The sequence below is a fragment of the Mastomys coucha genome, unplaced genomic scaffold (genome assembly GCF_008632895.1).
Source record: "Mastomys coucha isolate ucsf_1 unplaced genomic scaffold, UCSF_Mcou_1 pScaffold7, whole genome shotgun sequence".
In the NCBI taxonomy this organism is placed as follows: Eukaryota; Metazoa; Chordata; class Mammalia; order Rodentia; family Muridae; genus Mastomys; species Mastomys coucha.
This window is the reverse complement of record NW_022196913.1, coordinates 9234817-9252529: the sequence shown is the minus strand read 5'-3', so window position 1 is coordinate 9252529 and position 17713 is coordinate 9234817. Positions and strand designations below refer to the sequence as shown.

Genomic DNA, 17713 nt, shown 5'->3' with positions numbered 1-17713 from the left:
TTCTAGGACATATTAAGTGGTGTTTGTTCTTTAAACGGGTTTTCAGAGCACTTCTAAATGTGGGCCAGACCTGGCTTCCTTTTGCCTGGCTCCTTCCCAGCTATCTCTGTCCCTCAGCTCTGTCTACAGCAGGCCACTGACCTACTCTGTGCACACCTCCTCCTCTCCTCTCACTGAGCATAAGGAACTCTCAAGTGCTTACATCTGCTCCTTTCTAAAGTAAGGTATTTGCCAATTGATAATTATGTTTCTCTCTCTCTCTCTCTCTCTCTCTCTCTCTCTCTCTCTCTCTCTCTCTCTCTCTCTCTCTCTCTCTCTCTCTCTCATCTATCTCAAGCTCTTTTCTATACCAGCCCCAACTTCCTTATCACTGAATTCCCCCAGAGTCTGAAAAATGTGCCTGGCACACAGTAGGTATCCAGTAAATACTGTGTTCACAGACTAGTAAAATTCAAGTGATTTCCTATTACAAACCTCTGGACTCAGAAGTATTTGACGAGCACCCAGTGATAATGAGCTGTATGAGGAGCCAGCTAACGCTGCTGTCAGATCTTGCAAAAGGACAAGGCAACAGATGAAGTCCAAACCCATCTTCTCTGCTTGCAAAGCAGTTTGGAGCCCCAGATTTCCAATGGGAGGGTGAGCAGGAGGGAGAGGTTAGAAGAGCTGGCTAGAATTAGCTGGAATTAAAACCAGTAATGAAACTCTGTCCAAAGACACTTAGCTTACCTGTGGTTTGGGTTCTGTTGTTATTTGTTTTCTTTCGTCTTTAATTAATGAAGCGAGTTGCAAGGGCAGGAGGGGAAGAAGGAGGTGACTAGAGGAGGGAGAGGCAGGAGGGGTTCCAGTCTCCTGAGTACCTGTCATCTCTGTGACGTGCACAGCCGGCTCTAGTTGTATTTTAAATGAAATCTCATCCTAATGTAGACACTATATCTGGCATTACAATCCACCCTGTGATCTGTCACTTTTACATATATGCACAGGGGAGTGGAGCGGTTTCCATAGAGAGGAGCTATCACAGCCCACTACGACCAGTACCAGAGAAGACAAAGCTGCGACCCTGAACGGTCAGAAGTTCAGAGGACCTGCCGGGAGCAGCCCTCCTGGCCCGGAAGCTGGGCCCCTCTCCCTGAGCATCTTCACTTCAGAGCAAAGTCCACTTACAGGTAAGGTTATCCTCGGGACTGACTTATGGATCGTAAATGGATTTTCTCTCAACGAGGGCTGGCTGCCTACTAGACAGCTGAGTTGTCAGCAGCCCTCGGTGGGAACTCAAGGGAAAGGAGTGCTGAATTCCATAGCCAGGCTTGTTTTAAATTGGCAGAAATTGATACCAGAGACACCAGGGAGAAATTACTCAGAGAGCAAAATGATCATTCCTGTGTTAGTATACGGAGACCTGCTTTGAAGAAGTGGCAGATCTAATGCAATGTTTCTCTCCCTCTCTCTCTGTCTCTGTCTCTGTCTCTGTCTCTCTCTTTCTCTCTCTCTCTCTCTCTCTCTCTCTCTCTCTCTCTCTCTCTCTCACACACACACACACACACACACACACACACACCTCTTGTCTCTGAGTACAGTCTGTCCATGAACACAAAAAGCCATCCTTGGTGATACTTTACAACTAGGTGGGGATACCAGGGCTCAGAAACTAGAGGCCCATATTCCACACTGCCTCAGAGCAGCAAGGATGTATGGATCTCCTGTCTACTTGTGTGTGCTTCTCACCTGTGGCATCTCCTTTCCTTCCCTGGCCTGGCTTTTGCAAGAGGCCCAGGGAGGCAGGCACTACAACAACCCTAAGAGCTTAAGATGCTAACCCAATGCAACAAGAAAGGTGAAGAATTCTCCCAGCTCTGAATCCTTTCCAGCTTGCAATGCTGGAAATGTTGGGGGGCAGGGGTGGTGTTGGGGGATTCCAGTGGCTACAACAACTTCCACCTGTGAGAGCTAGGGATCGGGAGCACATAGACGGATGTCTCACGTCACCTTTTATGTTCAATTTTCCTGAGAATTCTATTTGCTGTATTCCTTCTAAACACAGCTATATAAGAATGAATAAATAAGTAGAATGAATGAATGAATGAATGAATGAATGAATGAATGAATGAACGAACAAACAAACAAACCTCTTCTAGGAATGGAATAATTAAGATACACCCATGACTGGTCTACCCTCCATCTTCAGGGGAAGAGAACAGGGGATCTTGCATAAGCCCTCACTTTTTACATTCAGGAGGAGTTTCTCGGCTTCAGATCTAAGCTGGGGAGTGTTCCACACAAACTCTCCCAAAACTAAAATATTTCAAAAAGCTTCATCCTATAATTCTTGAAATGTTTAGAGTTCCCTAAGTTCTGCAGTGTGGTTTCCTAGAAAGGTTTTAACTGGCTCATTTCTTAGTTGAGTTTCTTATCTGTTTGCAGACATGGGCCCCAGAGGTCCAGCTCTGTCATTGCTGCTACACTTGGGAAGCTGCTAAATCCATGGCTTCTGTGTCCTGTGTTTTTGTTTTTGTTTTTTGTTTTGTTTTGTTTTGTTTTATTTTAAACCTGGCTGGATCCTTCATTACCTCATATTTTAAGCTTGACTCTGTTGTAGTTGTCAAAAGTGATCGTATCTCTTTAAAGCCTCCATAGCAAAGTACTACTAAAGTAACCCCAAAGAGTTCAGACACCTGAAAAGAAAAATATAGGTTGACGGATTTGGCTTCCTAAATTTAACTAAATGTGGCTTGGCAATTCCATAGGAAGTAATAAGGATGCCTTGAAATTTTGTATTGTTTCAGTTGAGGTAAAATGGTCCTGAAAAAGTTAACAGAGAAATTTGTTATGAAAGAATTATGAATCACCTAGGGAATGTCGGCATCTCTTTTGTAGTTTTGCTTTAGTTTATTTGTTTATTTCAGCTTTTCAAAGCAGAGTCACACATTGTCTTGGGTTGCTTGCATACTTGGTCCCTATGCGACCAAGTATGGCCTTCATCTCTGACTGCCCTATCTCTGCCTCCCAGTATTGACAGTATAGGCATGTGGCACTATACCTGAAAATGAGCATTTTTCCTTTGATTTTATAACCCTCAGAGAGATATAAATAAATCATTACAAGAAAAGTCCTGAAGAGAAATGTGAGGCTGTCTCCCAGTCCTACCATTACTTTGATGGTAAAAATACCTAGAGTGGTAAAGAGCCCTTATATGTTAGACACTATATGGCTAAAGTCTAGGCTCCTCTATAGAGCAATAGGTCTGGGTAATGGTCTTTGCTTTACAACTTTTCATCAGTGCCAAAGCTGACGTTTCTTTGTCACTCAAAACACCCACACTCTCATATGCATATGCGAGAACCTAGAGTCCACAGAATCCCATATAGGACATTTACTTGCAGACACATATTATGTACCACTGAGACATCAATAGCCGCTTTTCCATGATGACTTTCTTCTCTGATGGAAACATGTGGTTTAAAGAGTAACAAAATAACATATTCTCCTCTCTTTCTCTCTCTCTGCCTCTGTCTCTGTCTCTCTCTCTCTCTGTCTGTCTCTGTCTCACTGTCTCTCTCTGTCTCTCCCTGTCTCTCTCTCTCACCTCTTAGCCCAGAGTCAATTACTTGTGAAATTGAAATGAGCAGGACACAAATCCATAGGTAAACCTATACAGCAGGGGTTCTAGGGAGACCAGGTCATAGCAAGAAAGGAAACTTTTGAAAACTTTTCCTGGGAAAACTGTAGACAGTAATTTTGCAGAACTGTTTTCTGCACAAATGTATGCAGAAACACATATGTGTGACTTCAAAGTAAGAAAGACAACAACAAAAGCCCTGTGCCTCAGAGAACATGTTTCCCCTCAGGAACATCTACACAGACAGTACATCTAAAAAGAGAATGGAAAACTATGTATTCCCACCTTAGGGAAAATTAATCTCCTTAAGTGCCTGAACGCTAATCCGAATGCCAGTTTTATAACAAATATTTATTTAAAATATGATTTAGTATAATAAGGCTCTGCTGGCTCTCTCTGCTACTACCAAGGTTCTCAAGAGCCCCAAGGAACCACAGAGAGAGAAAATCTCCACATCACAAAAGCCTGGCACATTGCAGAAGGATTGGAAAGGCCAAAGAAATATAGAATTCAAAATGGCCTAGGTCTTTAAGGTGCTGGCTTGTAAATTCAGGGCTTAGTTCAAACTGAAGGAGCAGCCAGTAGGGGTAGGGTCAGTCCCAAGATGGACTTGTATACAAAATACATTGCATTTTCAGCAATATTTGTGATTCTTGTATAAAACTCTAAGCTGGTCCCTGTGTTGCAGCACTTTTTAGGGAGAGCAAGTGGAGTAAGCCTCACAGTATAGGAAGGATGTGGACGTCAAGGCGCTGTGTGCGCTAGAGTCCCCTCATGGATGCACATTCACTCAGAGTATAGCCAGCTCCGTGATGAACCAGCCTAGAGAGTATGTGGCTAGACCACACACTTTCACATATTGGCCATTTAACTTTAGTTCATCGCTTAGCCTTTGTGAGAAAGTATGGTCACCCTATTTGCCCAATGAGGACACTGAATTTCACAGGGCTAAGGAATCTGCATGAGGCTTTCAGACAAAGGACCAGATGGAATCTGAGCCAATTTCTGTCTCATTCTGAAGTGTGTGCTGTCACTAAAGCCTGTGACAAACTCATAGCTGCCCTGTGTATATATTCAGATTCTTTAAAGCAAGGTTCATGGTTGTTTGTCATGAAATACTATAAAATATTTTTGATAAAAATATTTCATGTTTTCATCAAAAGCTTATGATACTAAAAAATAAGCAAATAAATAAGCAAAGAAGCAAATAAGTAAGTTAAAAGGAAAGCAAAGTGGCAGCTACAATGTACATCTAGGAAAGAAGGAGCTTTTATAGGAAACTACAATTAGTGCAAGGTGGGGTTGTATGTGCATATGTGTGTGTGTGTGCATGTATGTGTATGTGTACATGCATGTAGATGCATGAATCTGTGTGCATTATATAAATGCATAAGTGTGAATGTGTTTGTGAGGAATGTCTGTGGGACATAGAGGTTTCTTGAGAGAACTGAACTCAGGCACAATGGCAGTGTGAGCTGGGTCTGGTGGCTTTGGCATATTTTCCCAGTACTTGGGAGTCTGAAGCAGGAGGTCTATAGCAGGAGTTTGAGGCTAGCCCAGGCTACATCCTGAGTTCCATACCAACCTGAGCTAAAGAGCAGGGTTTGTTTCTACAGCCAAAGGAAGTCTGAGATTGCCTTGAGCCCACTCCTACTCATGTATGGGAAAGGGCATGGCCAAGGTCGCATAGGCACTAAGGTGAGTTTAGAACCCAGGCTTCTGATTACATGTCCCCTGGCGTGAAACACCATACCTGCAGATAACAGGATAGCCTTTCTCACTGCTGTATGCTCAGCAGAATCCCTGTGTTGGTTTGCTTACAGAATATATCTTGCATTTTTATTGAAAATAGATTTTTCTTTCATGCAATACATGCCAACCACAGTTTCCCCCTCCCTTCACTTCCACCTCCTCCTTCCCCCAGACCCCCACACATTTCTGCCAATTGTTCTGAAGGACAAGCACAGGCGACTAATTTTGAACACCAGGAAGGTGGCCACATATTCACTTAGTACATGTGTAATTAGCTTTGGGGAGGGGCAGTAGCAAAGCTAAATTAAACAAGCTAGAAATGCCAGACTGGCAAACTCCCAGACTGTAGAGACCATCACTACTAATAGGCGGTTCACTGGTCTGCATTGCTCTGATAAAATACCTGATGTGGGCAACTTCAGGGAAGAAAGGCTTATTTTGTCTCACAGTCCCAGATGCCTCAGCCCATCATGGCACAGCAGAATAGAGGAGCTTCCAGGGGTGACATACCTTCTAGGAGCACTCCCATCCCCCAGTGACTTAGTTTCTCCACCTTCTGAGTTTCCAGAAATTCCCAAAAGTACCTCTATCCAGAGACCAAGCAAGTATTCAAATCCACGAGCTTTCAGGAGCCAGTACATATCCAGAAATGCCAGAAGGGTGTGTTAAACACAGAAGCTTTCAGGAGCCAGTACATATCCAGAAATGCCAGAAGGGTGTGTTAAACACAGAAGCTTTCAGGAGCCAGCACATATCCAGAAATGCCAGAAGGGTGTGTTAAAACACAGAAGCTTTCAGGAGCCAGTACATATCCAGAAATGCCAGAAGGGTGTGTTAAAACACAGATTGTTGGTCCCTTCATTTTGATTCGCTGGTTGTAGAACAGTTTGCAGTTGAAACAAATTTCCAGGAGATGCTGATGCTGTTTGTCTGAGGATCAACCTTGAGAAACCTCCCAGAAGGAAGCTCTTGGTCCTGTGGAGACTCGATGCCCTAATGTAGGGGAATGCTAGGGTGGTGAGGCGGGAGCCGGTAGGTAGGTGGTGGGGGAGCTCACTCATAGAAGCTGGGGGAGGGGTGTTGGGATAGGGGGGTTACGGAGGGGAAACCAGGAAGGAGGATAACATTTGAAATATAAGTAAATAAAATAACGAAAAAAAAAAAAAAAGCCAAACCACCTCTTCCACCAAAAAAGAAAAGAAACCTCCCAGACGATCGTTAGCAATAAATACTCTATCGGACTATGTACCCCATGTCCTCCTCAGACCTAAGTGCCTCTCACACCTAGTTTCACATCCTTCTTTTCTACTATAGGGAGCGATGCTGATGCCCACTTACTTCCTGCTCCTTCTGCTGCTGCTCCTAGGAGGCCCAAGGACAAGCCTCTCCCACAAGTTCTACAACGCTGGACCAGTCTTCAGCTGCCTCAACACAGCCCTGTCTGAGGCCAAGAAGAACAAGCTGGAGGATGTGCCCATGCTGAGCAAGAAGAGCTTTGGCCACCTGCCCACACGAGATCCTTCAGGAGAAGAAGAGGAAGAACAAAAACATGTCAAGAACAAAAGAACTTTCTCAGGAGCCGCGGGTGGGAATGGAGCTGGAAGCACCCGGTACAGATACCAACCCCAAGCGCAGCACAAAGGGAAGCTGTACCCAGACAAGGCCAAAAGCGACCGGGGCACCAAGTTCACCCTGTCCCTTGACGTTCCCACCAACATCATGAACATCCTCTTCAACATCGACAAGGCCAAGAATCTAAGAGCCAAGGCAGCAGCCAATGCTCAGCTCATGGCGCAGATTGGGAAGAAGAAGTAGACCAAAGCCCAGGCAGGAGGGGGACACATCGAGACAAGAGCCCCAGAGTGGAGGGTGAGGAAAACTGAGAACGTGCCCTCGAATTTCAAAGGACAGTCCATTTTCACAGGCTGCTCCACTGCTGTGCCTCTCTGACTCTCTGATCCTCTCTTACTTCCAGTCTGGTTTCCCTTCTCTGTACATATACATTCAAGCGCAGTATTGCTCAGCCTGTGCCCACAATGGAGGTTAACATCTCTCCCCATATCCTCTGTCTGCTTTCTGGTTCCCTGTGGCAACAGACAAGTTCATGCAGTGCCCCTCCTGTCCTCCCTGGTATCCCCATGTCTGAAGAGAGAGTTTTCAGGCTCCTTCCATGTTCCACGTTGGTCTGAGCCTTGGCAGAGACAGGGAGATGCACAGCTCACCCTCTTGATACCAAATACCTCCCCAACTTCCTCATCTGGATTAAAGTCAGTGGCTTCTTGAACGTGTGCTTGTCTCTGCTTTTCTTTCATCAAACTCTAATCTTAGAACAGGAAAGGCTAACGAGAGATGTTGCAAGTGGGTGAATTCCCAGTCCCTTCAAGGAGCAGCATCCCCCAAAAAGAAAGGAAAGACAGAGTTGGTCAGCTTTCGTGGTTCTATCTCAAGCAGTCTCTGTAAGACCACAAAGGGACCATAATTTAGGATTTGTTTCTGAGAGGGCATCAGGGCTATGGAAGAGCAGGAAGCTGTAACATGCTCCAGGCAGGAAGCATGGAGCCACAGATTTCCCCCCTTGGGATATGTGTGCGGTATGCATGTGTATGTGTAAGCATGTTAGCATTGTGGGGGGGGCACCTGTGTGTTGATGGGTGTGCCTGCATGTTGAAGACAGAAGCTGATGTAGTTATGTAGTTGTCTTCCTGGATAAACCCCCATCTTTATACATTGAGGCAGGGTCTCTTACTTGAACTATAGCTCACCAATTCAGGTAGTGTTGCTATCTAGATTACTCCAGGGATGCTCTGTCTTCCCCATCCCAGAATCTAGAATTATAGAAATCCCACCGCGCACATCCCTCACCCCCTAGCTATATATAGAGATAGTGGGCATCCAAACACTTATACTTAAGTTTGCATAGTGTCTTAATTTTTTTCTACTGCTGTGAAAAGACACTATGGCCATGGCAAATTATGAAAGACAGTATTTATTTTGTGCTTACAGTTTTGGAGGACTTGAGACATGGCCAGAAGGCAGAGAGGGGGATGGCAAAATGGCATGTTTTGAAACCTCAAAGCTTGCCCCCAGTGACAAACCTTTTCCAATAAGGATATGCCTCCTAATCCTTCCCAAACAGTTCCACGAACTAGAAACCAAGTATTCAAACATATGAGCTTGTGAGCCATTCTAAATCCAACTATCACACGTGGCAAGTACTTTACCCACTGAACCATCTCTCTGACCCCTTCACTGAAATCTCTGAACCCACATACCTACCCAATATAGTACAGGACACTGCAGCAGATCCAGATGTCTCTCTGCTGCAAGGGGTGGCTTCTGCTTTCCGAAAGCCAATAAACTAAATGAATGAACAGAAGCAAATTTGGAAAGAAGCCAATGACACTACAATGCTACCAGTGATGAACTTGAGAGGGAGGGCAGTTGTGTAAAATTACATACATATTCATGGATTCATATGAAGAATCCAAAGATAAGAATATTTAGTATGGACAAAATTCTTCTAAAACTGGACCACACTAAGAACTCTGGTCTCCTAGCAGCAAGACTCAAGAGCAAGATTCCCAGAAAAGAAACCATGGTCCTATTGACCTCTACACAGTGACAAACCATTGATAAATGCAACCCAACCCAAGACACACACACACACATACACCATGCTCATCAGCATCAAGGTAAAGTCAAAATAAAAATGAAGCTAGGGAACTAGGTGTGTTAGCACACACTTTTAATCCCAGCACTTGGGAGGCAGAAGCAAATGGATCTCTGTGAGTTTGAGGCCAGCCTGGACTACAAAGCAAGTTCCAGGACAACCATGGCTGCTACACAGAGAAACCCTGTCTTATAAAAGGCATTTTGGGGGGGGGGAGGCAGAGGCAGGTAGATTTCTGAGTTCGAGGACATCCTGGTCTACGGAGTGAGTTCCAAGACAGCCAGAGCTATACAGAGAAACCCTGTCTCAAAAAAAAAATATATAAATAAATAAATAAATAAATAAATAAATAAATAGCATTTTTTAAAAATGAAGCTTGTGTGTAGTTCAATGGTACACATTTGCCTAATTGTTTGCATGGCCCTTGATTGAGGTTCAGTACACAGAGAGAGAGAGAAAGACGGAGACAGGAAGACAGACAGAGAGAGAGAGAGAGAGAGGGAGGGAGAGAGGGAGGGGAGGAGGGAGGGAGGGAGGGAGGAAGGTAGAATAGAAACAAATGTTTGCCACTCATGCAAAAGTTACAAAGCTTTCTGATCAAATATATAAAGAGCTACTTTAAAAAAAATTAACAGAGACAAGTCCAAAAGAAAAGCAAGGACATGACAGATCACATGAGCACATACACATGTGCAAAGACAAATGAGCTATGAAAAGGTTCAACTTCATAACAGCTACACTATTACAACTACCACGTATAATGTTCTCATCTCTCATATGGGCAAAAGACTGTAAGTTTCACAACACACTACATGGGTGATTTTAACAGCCTACATTATTTGCCAACATTCCTGCAAGTCAGAGAGAGAATTTAGCAATATACAGTAAAATTATGAAGTTTTGTGTTCCTTAATTTAATAATCATTCTTTTGTAAACATTACAGAAAATTTTAAACCTTAAATATTTTTAAATTTTAAATTCCCTATCTCCTTAGATTAATAATTCAAGCACAGGAAAATTAATTTTTCTGCATATTACAAGTGCATGAGAAAATCTTGTAAAATCACTAGTGTCCCTGAAACCAGGCCTGCTAAGCATCTAAGTATTATCTTACTTAATTCTAATGAGTATATTCCAAGGTCTGTAGGTTGTTTTGTCAGTTTTGGAGACAGAACTTGAAGACATTAAAATGAGAACCAAGGTGTCCCTGCTATGATTGGCAGAGTCACACTCATCTGCTCATGAACTCTCTTAATCAGTACTGCAAGCACTAGAAACACCAGCTATCCTCCACCTCACAGAGCTAAGATCTTAATGAGCTGCAAATGTGAAAGCATTACAAAAGAAGCCTCCTATAAATCTGGGTGTTAATAGTATGTCCCCAGCATGTGAGTTCACAGATGATGAAAATGTGCAGATAATTCATGAACTAGCATGGTTGTCCAAATCTGAAACTCATCACTGAGAAAAGATAAAACAAAAAGTTTCCTTTCAGAGAGCTTCCATACAACAGTTCTGCCTGTCTGAACACACCATCCCTGACTGGAGATTAAATAGTACCTCTAAATAAATTAGCCATAATACCTCCAGTGCATGGGAGGTTAGAGTTGGCCATATCCAAGGACCACCATCACTTTTCTCTAACACGCCCAATTCACTTTGTGCTGGTAACTTTGGAGGACAGCCATCAATCACTGCCAGAGGAAGTCCCTTGGTCCTCCTGATTTCTCCCCAATCAGAGGGGAGCTAACGCACAGGTGAGGAATAGCCTTGCCAAGCCCAAGACCATAGCAGTTCAGCTCAGTGGTGAGCTGCTACGACTAAAGAGCATTTAACTACTTTAGCAGCCATGGTAATCAGTAAGTGACACAAAGGGAGCTTTGAGCACACAAGAATTAAACACTGTTCAGGGAACTTCCATGAGCTCTAGACAGATAATAATTTGCCATTTTCCTAGGACACAGTTTTGAATTATTCTGTAACACGGATGTGCACGAACAATTGAACTATCTGGTGAGGGAGCCTCACGTATTACCCAGTGTTTGAGAACTCGCAGAGAAACTGTGTCACTGTAATAATGGCCATGTGCCCTCTTAGGGGTAATGGTTTCAAGGGGGTCACTTAGGTTCTCTACAATCAAGTAGGATAAAATTACTGATCAATGCAGAAGTGAGCCAAGGTTTCAGACCTCCCCTCTGTGAGTAGGTTTTGGTTGATCATGTCTTAGGGAATATTAGAGGGCCATGTCTGGATCAGAACCCTGCAGCTGTGGCATGGACAAACAAGAAGGTATTGAGAACACACAGTTGGGTGGAATCCATTTATTATACTGCATTTATTATTCACAGTTAAATTACATTTTATTGATTGTGTGCATGTGCACACACAAGCATGTGATGTCACAGCACAAATATGGACAATAGAGGCCAACTTACAAGAGCCATTCTCTTCTCTTCTTCCCCTATGTAGTTCCCATGGATTGAACTCATGTCATAGGGCTTGGCAGCGAACATCCTGGCCAGCTGAGCCATCTTGTTGGCCTTCTAACAGACTTATATTCAGTTTATTACTTTCACTCTCCACCTTCACTACAGTCTACTCTCTGTGAGAACAAGGATTATGTTGTTCAGTGTTGGATTCCCAGTAGCTAGGCTAAGGATAATCATATGGTGCATAAGTGATTAACAAATTAAATGATGTCTCAAGCCTCTTAGGTATAAAGAGGTTGTACACATTTGACTTTAAACTACAGTGTTTGCAAAAGTTAAGAGCATATGGCTTAGAAGAATTACATTAAGCCCTTTAACTTGTAATTGAAATAAGAACATTTCATAAATAAGTTAAAGCTTGTCATGTTGAGTAAAGATTTTTCTAGTTTATGAGTGTTCTCTAGATAGTTAAGGATAACTAGGGTACTTATAGTTTAAATTTAAAAAGTATAACTAAGGGTTTGTGGAAGAGTTTGTCATACTACTATAGTCCTTAAAAGAAATGGAATATATTAAATTCATAGTCAATCTCAAATATTTAACACCATTGATTGAAGTATAAAAACAGTACCAACAATGTATGTGGATCCTGTAAAAATAAGTGTGTAGGTTTGCCTCACTGAAATGCTGGGCACATGTAGCAGTTCCTGTAATCTCAGCATTCAAAGAAAGACGGGGATCACAGAGCAAGCTGGGTGTTATACTAGCAAGCCCTGAGCTCATCTTGGAGATCTTACCTCAGCAAACGATGAAGAGAGTGATGAAGGAAGGTGCACACCTAGTTCAGCACCTGGCCTCCACACACTTGTGCACACATGGGCACATATGCTTATGAACATTTATGCTTCCCCACGTATACATGCACACACACCTCACATATACACATGAAAAAAAAGAAAAACTGGACTTACAAAGAGTGGGAGTCACAAGGTTTATTTTAAAATTTAAGAAACAGTTTCACTTGAATATTATGAAGTTGTTAATTTTTAAAATAAAACAAAATCTACAAATGTGTTGTGCGTGGGCAAAAGAATGTACTTCACCAATGCCCTCTAGTGGCTAAAGAAAAAGAGCTAACAAAGGTACATTAAAGAACGTAATAAGTTTTAGCTTTAAAAAAAGGCCTACTAAAACTGTAAAACACTACATAGGATATGCAAAGGGAAAAATCATCATTTACTACTTAATACCACATTTTAATTTAGAGAGAAATTCTATAGCCATAGCACAGCTATCCCTAAATCCTGGGTGGGGATGAATGAAAGCCCCAAATTGCTCTGGTAATTCATAAAGGACAGGAAGGTTCCAAGGTTTCAGGGAACAAGTGACCTGTGAATTACATCACTGGCCATAGGCTGAGTATATTCTGGAAAATGACAGAGACTGTCTTGGTTGGATTTTGTGATACCACTATGACAGGTAGGAGTGGAACTGTAGTTGGTATGATTTTGGAAAGACTATACCCATCATTTTCAGAAGTTTATACCTTATGTCTAAAAGAATAGGGAGTCAGGCTGGAGAAATGGCTCAACAGTTAAGAGCACCGACTACTCTTCCAGGGGTCCTGAGTTCAATTTCCAGGAACCACAAGGTGTCTCACAACCATCTGTGATGGGATCTGATGCCCTCTTCTGGTATATCTAAAGATGCTACAATGTATATATAATAAAAATTAGTGAGACATTAGAACCTGGGGCTGTGCTTCAGAATGCTCGGTCATGGGACAGTGGGAGGAAGACAGACAGAAGACAGAAAAGCTGTTAAGAGGAGAGGATTTAATGACTAAAAAGGAAGAAATGGACTCTGGGAAAATTAAACATGTAGAATCCACTGTAGCCGGTTCTATGTAGAATACAAGAAACTGGGAAAGGTTGTAAGATAAAAATAATTGTTGCTTAGAATCTGCTTCCATGGGGAAATAAAGGCACAGACACAGAGATCACTAAAGGAGGAACACATTTCAGGAAAATAACACATTTTTATAATAGATTATTTAAATGTACCAAAAGCATCTTGGAGAACTTGTCTAGAAAGTAGGATGTTCATTGTAAGACTTAACCGAGAAAACTTAGAGATAAGAAGCATGTGTACTCACCACACTTCAGGTCGTGCGTCTGTGAGATAAATAACAGGAGAGAGCCAAAAATGTCTCCACTGGGGCAAGACAGTGCCGAAGTAGTGTCTACTGATGGAACCCTCAGCTCTAAACAAGACATTTGTATATATAAACAAGACCATCCCTTTTAAGGCTCAGGGAACACCTCAGATGAGGGGGCAGGAAGATAAGGAGAAGGGCTCTGGAGTGCTATCCACATTCAGTGACACAGGCACATTGGAATCAGGAATTCGTATTAGCTGTGGTTGGGCCTACACAAGACAGGGCCCTGTCAGTCTGGGATCAGAGAAAGACTCCCTGCTAAGCTATTGACTACTGATGAATCCCAGGAGAGAGTCATTGTCTTCAATCAAGTATTCACACTGCTGAGCCTAACACACTGGCGAATAACTCCAAATCCATGGCCACAGTCATAGGAGACTGCCAAAGAACAAATCTGATTAAGAGGAGGAGGAGGAGAAGAAAGAAGAGGACTTGTTTGCAGAGATACCAAACATCAGAAGAGCAACAACTGGGGCCATGGAAATCCAAGGATACACTACATGAAGTGATACTTTCTGAGGGTGAGAATCTGAAGGCTACAAAAGTCACAAGTTTTTATCAATAAGTCACAGCTGAGGATGTTCAAGACAATCATTTCAATAGAGTGATGGGTGTGGTGGTTTGAATGAGAAGGGCCCCCATAGGCTCATGTGTTTGAATGTTTGGTCTGCAGATGGTTTGAGAAGTATGAGAGGGATGAGGAGGTATGGTCTTGTTGGAGGACATGTGTCTCTATGGATGAGCATTGAGGTTTCAAAAGCCAACTCTAGGCCTAGTGTTTTTCTCTCTCTCTCTGCCTTAGCTACTATTCCAACACATGCCTGTCTGCTGCTGGCCATGATAATGATGGACTAACCCTCTGAAAGTGTAAGAAAAGTCCCCAATTAAATGCTTTCTTTTATGAGAGTTGCCTTAGTGTCACTTCATAGAAGTAGACCAATAACTAAGACAGTAGGGAAGATGTTTTTGAGAGCAAATGTTGTCAACTTAACAGGATTTCCAGTCACCTAGGAGACAAACTTCCCAGTATGTCTGAATCTATAAGGGATTTTCTAGGTAGGGTTAATTGGCATTGGAAGACCCATCCAAAAATATGGGTGACTCCATTCCATGGGCTGCAGCCCTGGAATAACAAGAAAAATGTCAGCTAATCATCAGCATTGAGATCTCCCTCTTTCCCCCTCTCTCTGTCCATCCCCTCTCCTCTCCCTTCCCCTCCCTCTCCCTCTCCAAGAATTCATTTCTCAAGTGGTTTTTAAACACCCACCCCCTCTTTACATCTCTCCCAGTTCCCCAGGTTTTCTTTAGTGGCCAGTCTTTAATCCAGTTCAGAATCTACATCGTCATCAAACCTCTAAAGTGGTTCGGAACCCAGTCTGCTGGCCACATTTAAGAATGCTTTTTCAATTAAATGTCACCATCAACTTGACTAGATCTTAGGATCACATAGGAGACATACTTCAGGTATTTGGTATTTCCAAAGAGATTTAGCTGAGGAGGAAAAGGTAGCCTGTGTGGGGGCTGTGTGTCCAGAACAAGAAATGGGAGGAAGGGGAGAAGGAAATCTCGATAAACAGTGTCGTTTATGTCTCCCTGCTTCCTGACTGAGGATGCAATGTGACCAGCTGCTAGATACTCCTGCTGCCATGCTCCCCTCAACCTCCCAACTCCCCATCCCACCCCGAACACAGCAGCATTGTAGACTTTATTCCCTCAAACCATGAGCCAAAAAAACAAAAAACAAAAAAAGCAAAAACCAACAACAAAGCCCACCACTTCCTTTGTTTTTTGTTTTTTGTTTTTTTGTTGTTTTTGTCTAATCCATTCTCATAACAATAATAAAAGTAACTACTAATAGCCTTCTAAGGTTGGAGAAATGGTCCAGGGGAAAAGGTGCTTGGTGAACAAGTGTGAAGAATAGAGGTCAGAGGTCAGACCTCCAGTATCCACATAAAGTGAAAGAAGGCATGGTTACCCACCTGTAATTCCAGTGCCTGAAAGCAAGCCTAGCCTAGACTAGCTAAGTCAACAAGCTCTTGTTTCATGGAGAGATCCTGCCTCCATAAACAAAGTAGAAAGAGATTGAGAGAGACACTTGTCATCAGCTTCTGGCTGCCACTTGACATGGCCACATGCCATACTCCTGCAGAGATACAGGCATGCACATACATGCACACACACACACACACACACACACACACACACACACACACAAACCACAAACACACATACAAAACAAATACAGCTTCCTCCAGGACAGGGCACCTGAAGAAGGAACAGGTACCAAATTCTAAATGTGCCCAACAGTATTCTTGTTTGTTTGCTTGCTTCTTTGTTTTGTTTGAAAAGCAAACTGTGGACTTAAAGCCCACTCTTTGGAAAAAGAAAAGGAAATATTTTGAAAGCATTTATCATTTAATGAATGGGTAATGCATAGATCATGGAGCAATATTAATATTCCTAATCTGTGTATTTTCTGCTTCAAGACAGAAAAGGGAAAGCAGAAACATTAAGGTTCCACACTCCCTTGATGTTTTGTTTTGCTTTGTTTTGTTTTTTGTTTTGTTTTGTTAAAATAAGAGAGGGCAAAGAATAAAGCCAGGCTTTTCCTATGACATAAGAACTAACATAAAATGACTCTACCTAGAAGAGACCCAGTAGTTCAAGTGATCCTAATCCCCAGAGAGCTCTCAGTTAGCAGAGGAGAATTCTACTGTACACAAGAAAATATTACTTTATTGTTGATATTAATACACTTAATTTAATGTAGAATTTTGGGTTTTGCTGATTGGTTTTTGCTTTGCTTTCCTCTTATTCATTAGGTATATAAAAGACAGAACCTGAGATTTTAACTCAGCATTCATTTGCCTGGTCATCTTTTCATCAGAAACTCAGACCCACTTCTTCGTAATCCTTTTCTAGAGCAGCCAGATCTTCCCTGGCCTCTACAAACTCCCCAAGCTCCATGCCTTCTGTGATATACCAGTGCACAAATGCCTTCTTGGCATACATGAGGTCAAATTTGTGGTTCAGGTGGGCCCAGGCTTCCACAATTGCCGTGGTGTTGCTCAGCATACACACAGTGCGCTGAACCCTGGCTAGATCCCCTCCTGGCACCATGGTAGGTGGCTGATAATTGATGCCCACCTTGAAACCAGTTGGACACCAATCAACAAACTGAACAGAGGTCCTAGATTTCATGGCTGCAATTGCTTCGTTTACATCCTTAGGGACCACATCTCCTCTGTACATTAAGCAGCAAGCCATGTACTTCCCAAGCCTGGGATCACACTTGACCAGCTGGTTGGAGAGCTCAAAGCAGGAAGCAGTGATGTCAGACACGGAGAGCCTCTCTTGGTACGCCTTTTCAGCGGAGATGATGGGGGCAAGGGTTGTGATAGGGAAATGTATTCGTGGATAAGGTACGAGGTTGGTCTGCAATTCGATTAAGTCCACATTCAGAGGTCCTTCAAAACGCAGGGAAGCAGTAATGGAAGACAACACCTGAGCAATCAGCCTATTGACACTAGCATAGGAAGGACGTTCAACACCAAGTTTGTGGTGACAGATGTTGTACAAAGCCTCATTGTCCACCATGAAGACACAGTCTGAGTATTCTATGGTGGAGTGGGTGGTAAGGACGGCATTGTATGGTTCTACCACAGCAGAGGAGATTCTAGGGGATGGATAGACAGAGAACTCCAATTTTGTCTTCTTGCCATACTCTACAGAGAGTCGCTCCATCAAGAGAGATGTAAATCCCGACCCTGTGCCTCCTCCAAAACTGCGGTAAATCAAAAATCCCTGAAGACCACTGCATTGTTCTGCCTGGAGGGGGAAATACAGTCAGTTAACTAGATGATAATGGTAAAACATAGCTTTCCAAGAACAAAAGACTCAGAAAGGAGGTGAGGGCAAAGGCTCCATCAGTAAAGTGCTTGCCTTACAGGCATGCAGGTGTGAGTTTGAGCTTCAGAAGCTGCATCATTTTAAAAAGAGAAAGGGGGGGGACAAGGGAGGGAGG

The 17713-nt window shown here is 42.9% G+C and overlaps 2 protein-coding genes across 2 annotated transcripts in view; one reads left to right on the top strand and one right to left on the bottom strand.

Annotated features, from left to right (window-relative positions):
- Positions 1–659: 659 nt before the first annotated feature.
- Ucn3 (urocortin 3) lies at positions 660–7655 on the top strand. The gene is made up of 2 exons (XM_031359186.1): positions 660–1169; positions 6686–7655. The coding sequence occupies exon 2, from the start codon at positions 6692–6694 to the stop codon at positions 7184–7186; it is 495 nt and encodes a 164-aa protein (XP_031215046.1). The 5' UTR covers positions 660–1169; positions 6686–6691; the 3' UTR covers positions 7187–7655.
- An 8917-nt stretch (positions 7656–16572) lies between these two features.
- Positions 16573–17713, bottom strand: part of Tubal3 (tubulin alpha like 3) — a 6936-nt gene continuing 5795 nt past the window's right edge. The window contains exon 5 of the mRNA XM_031359480.1: positions 16573–17517. Within this exon, the coding sequence (XP_031215340.1) occupies positions 16573–17517 (945 nt within the window). The remainder of the gene's footprint in view (positions 17518–17713) is intronic.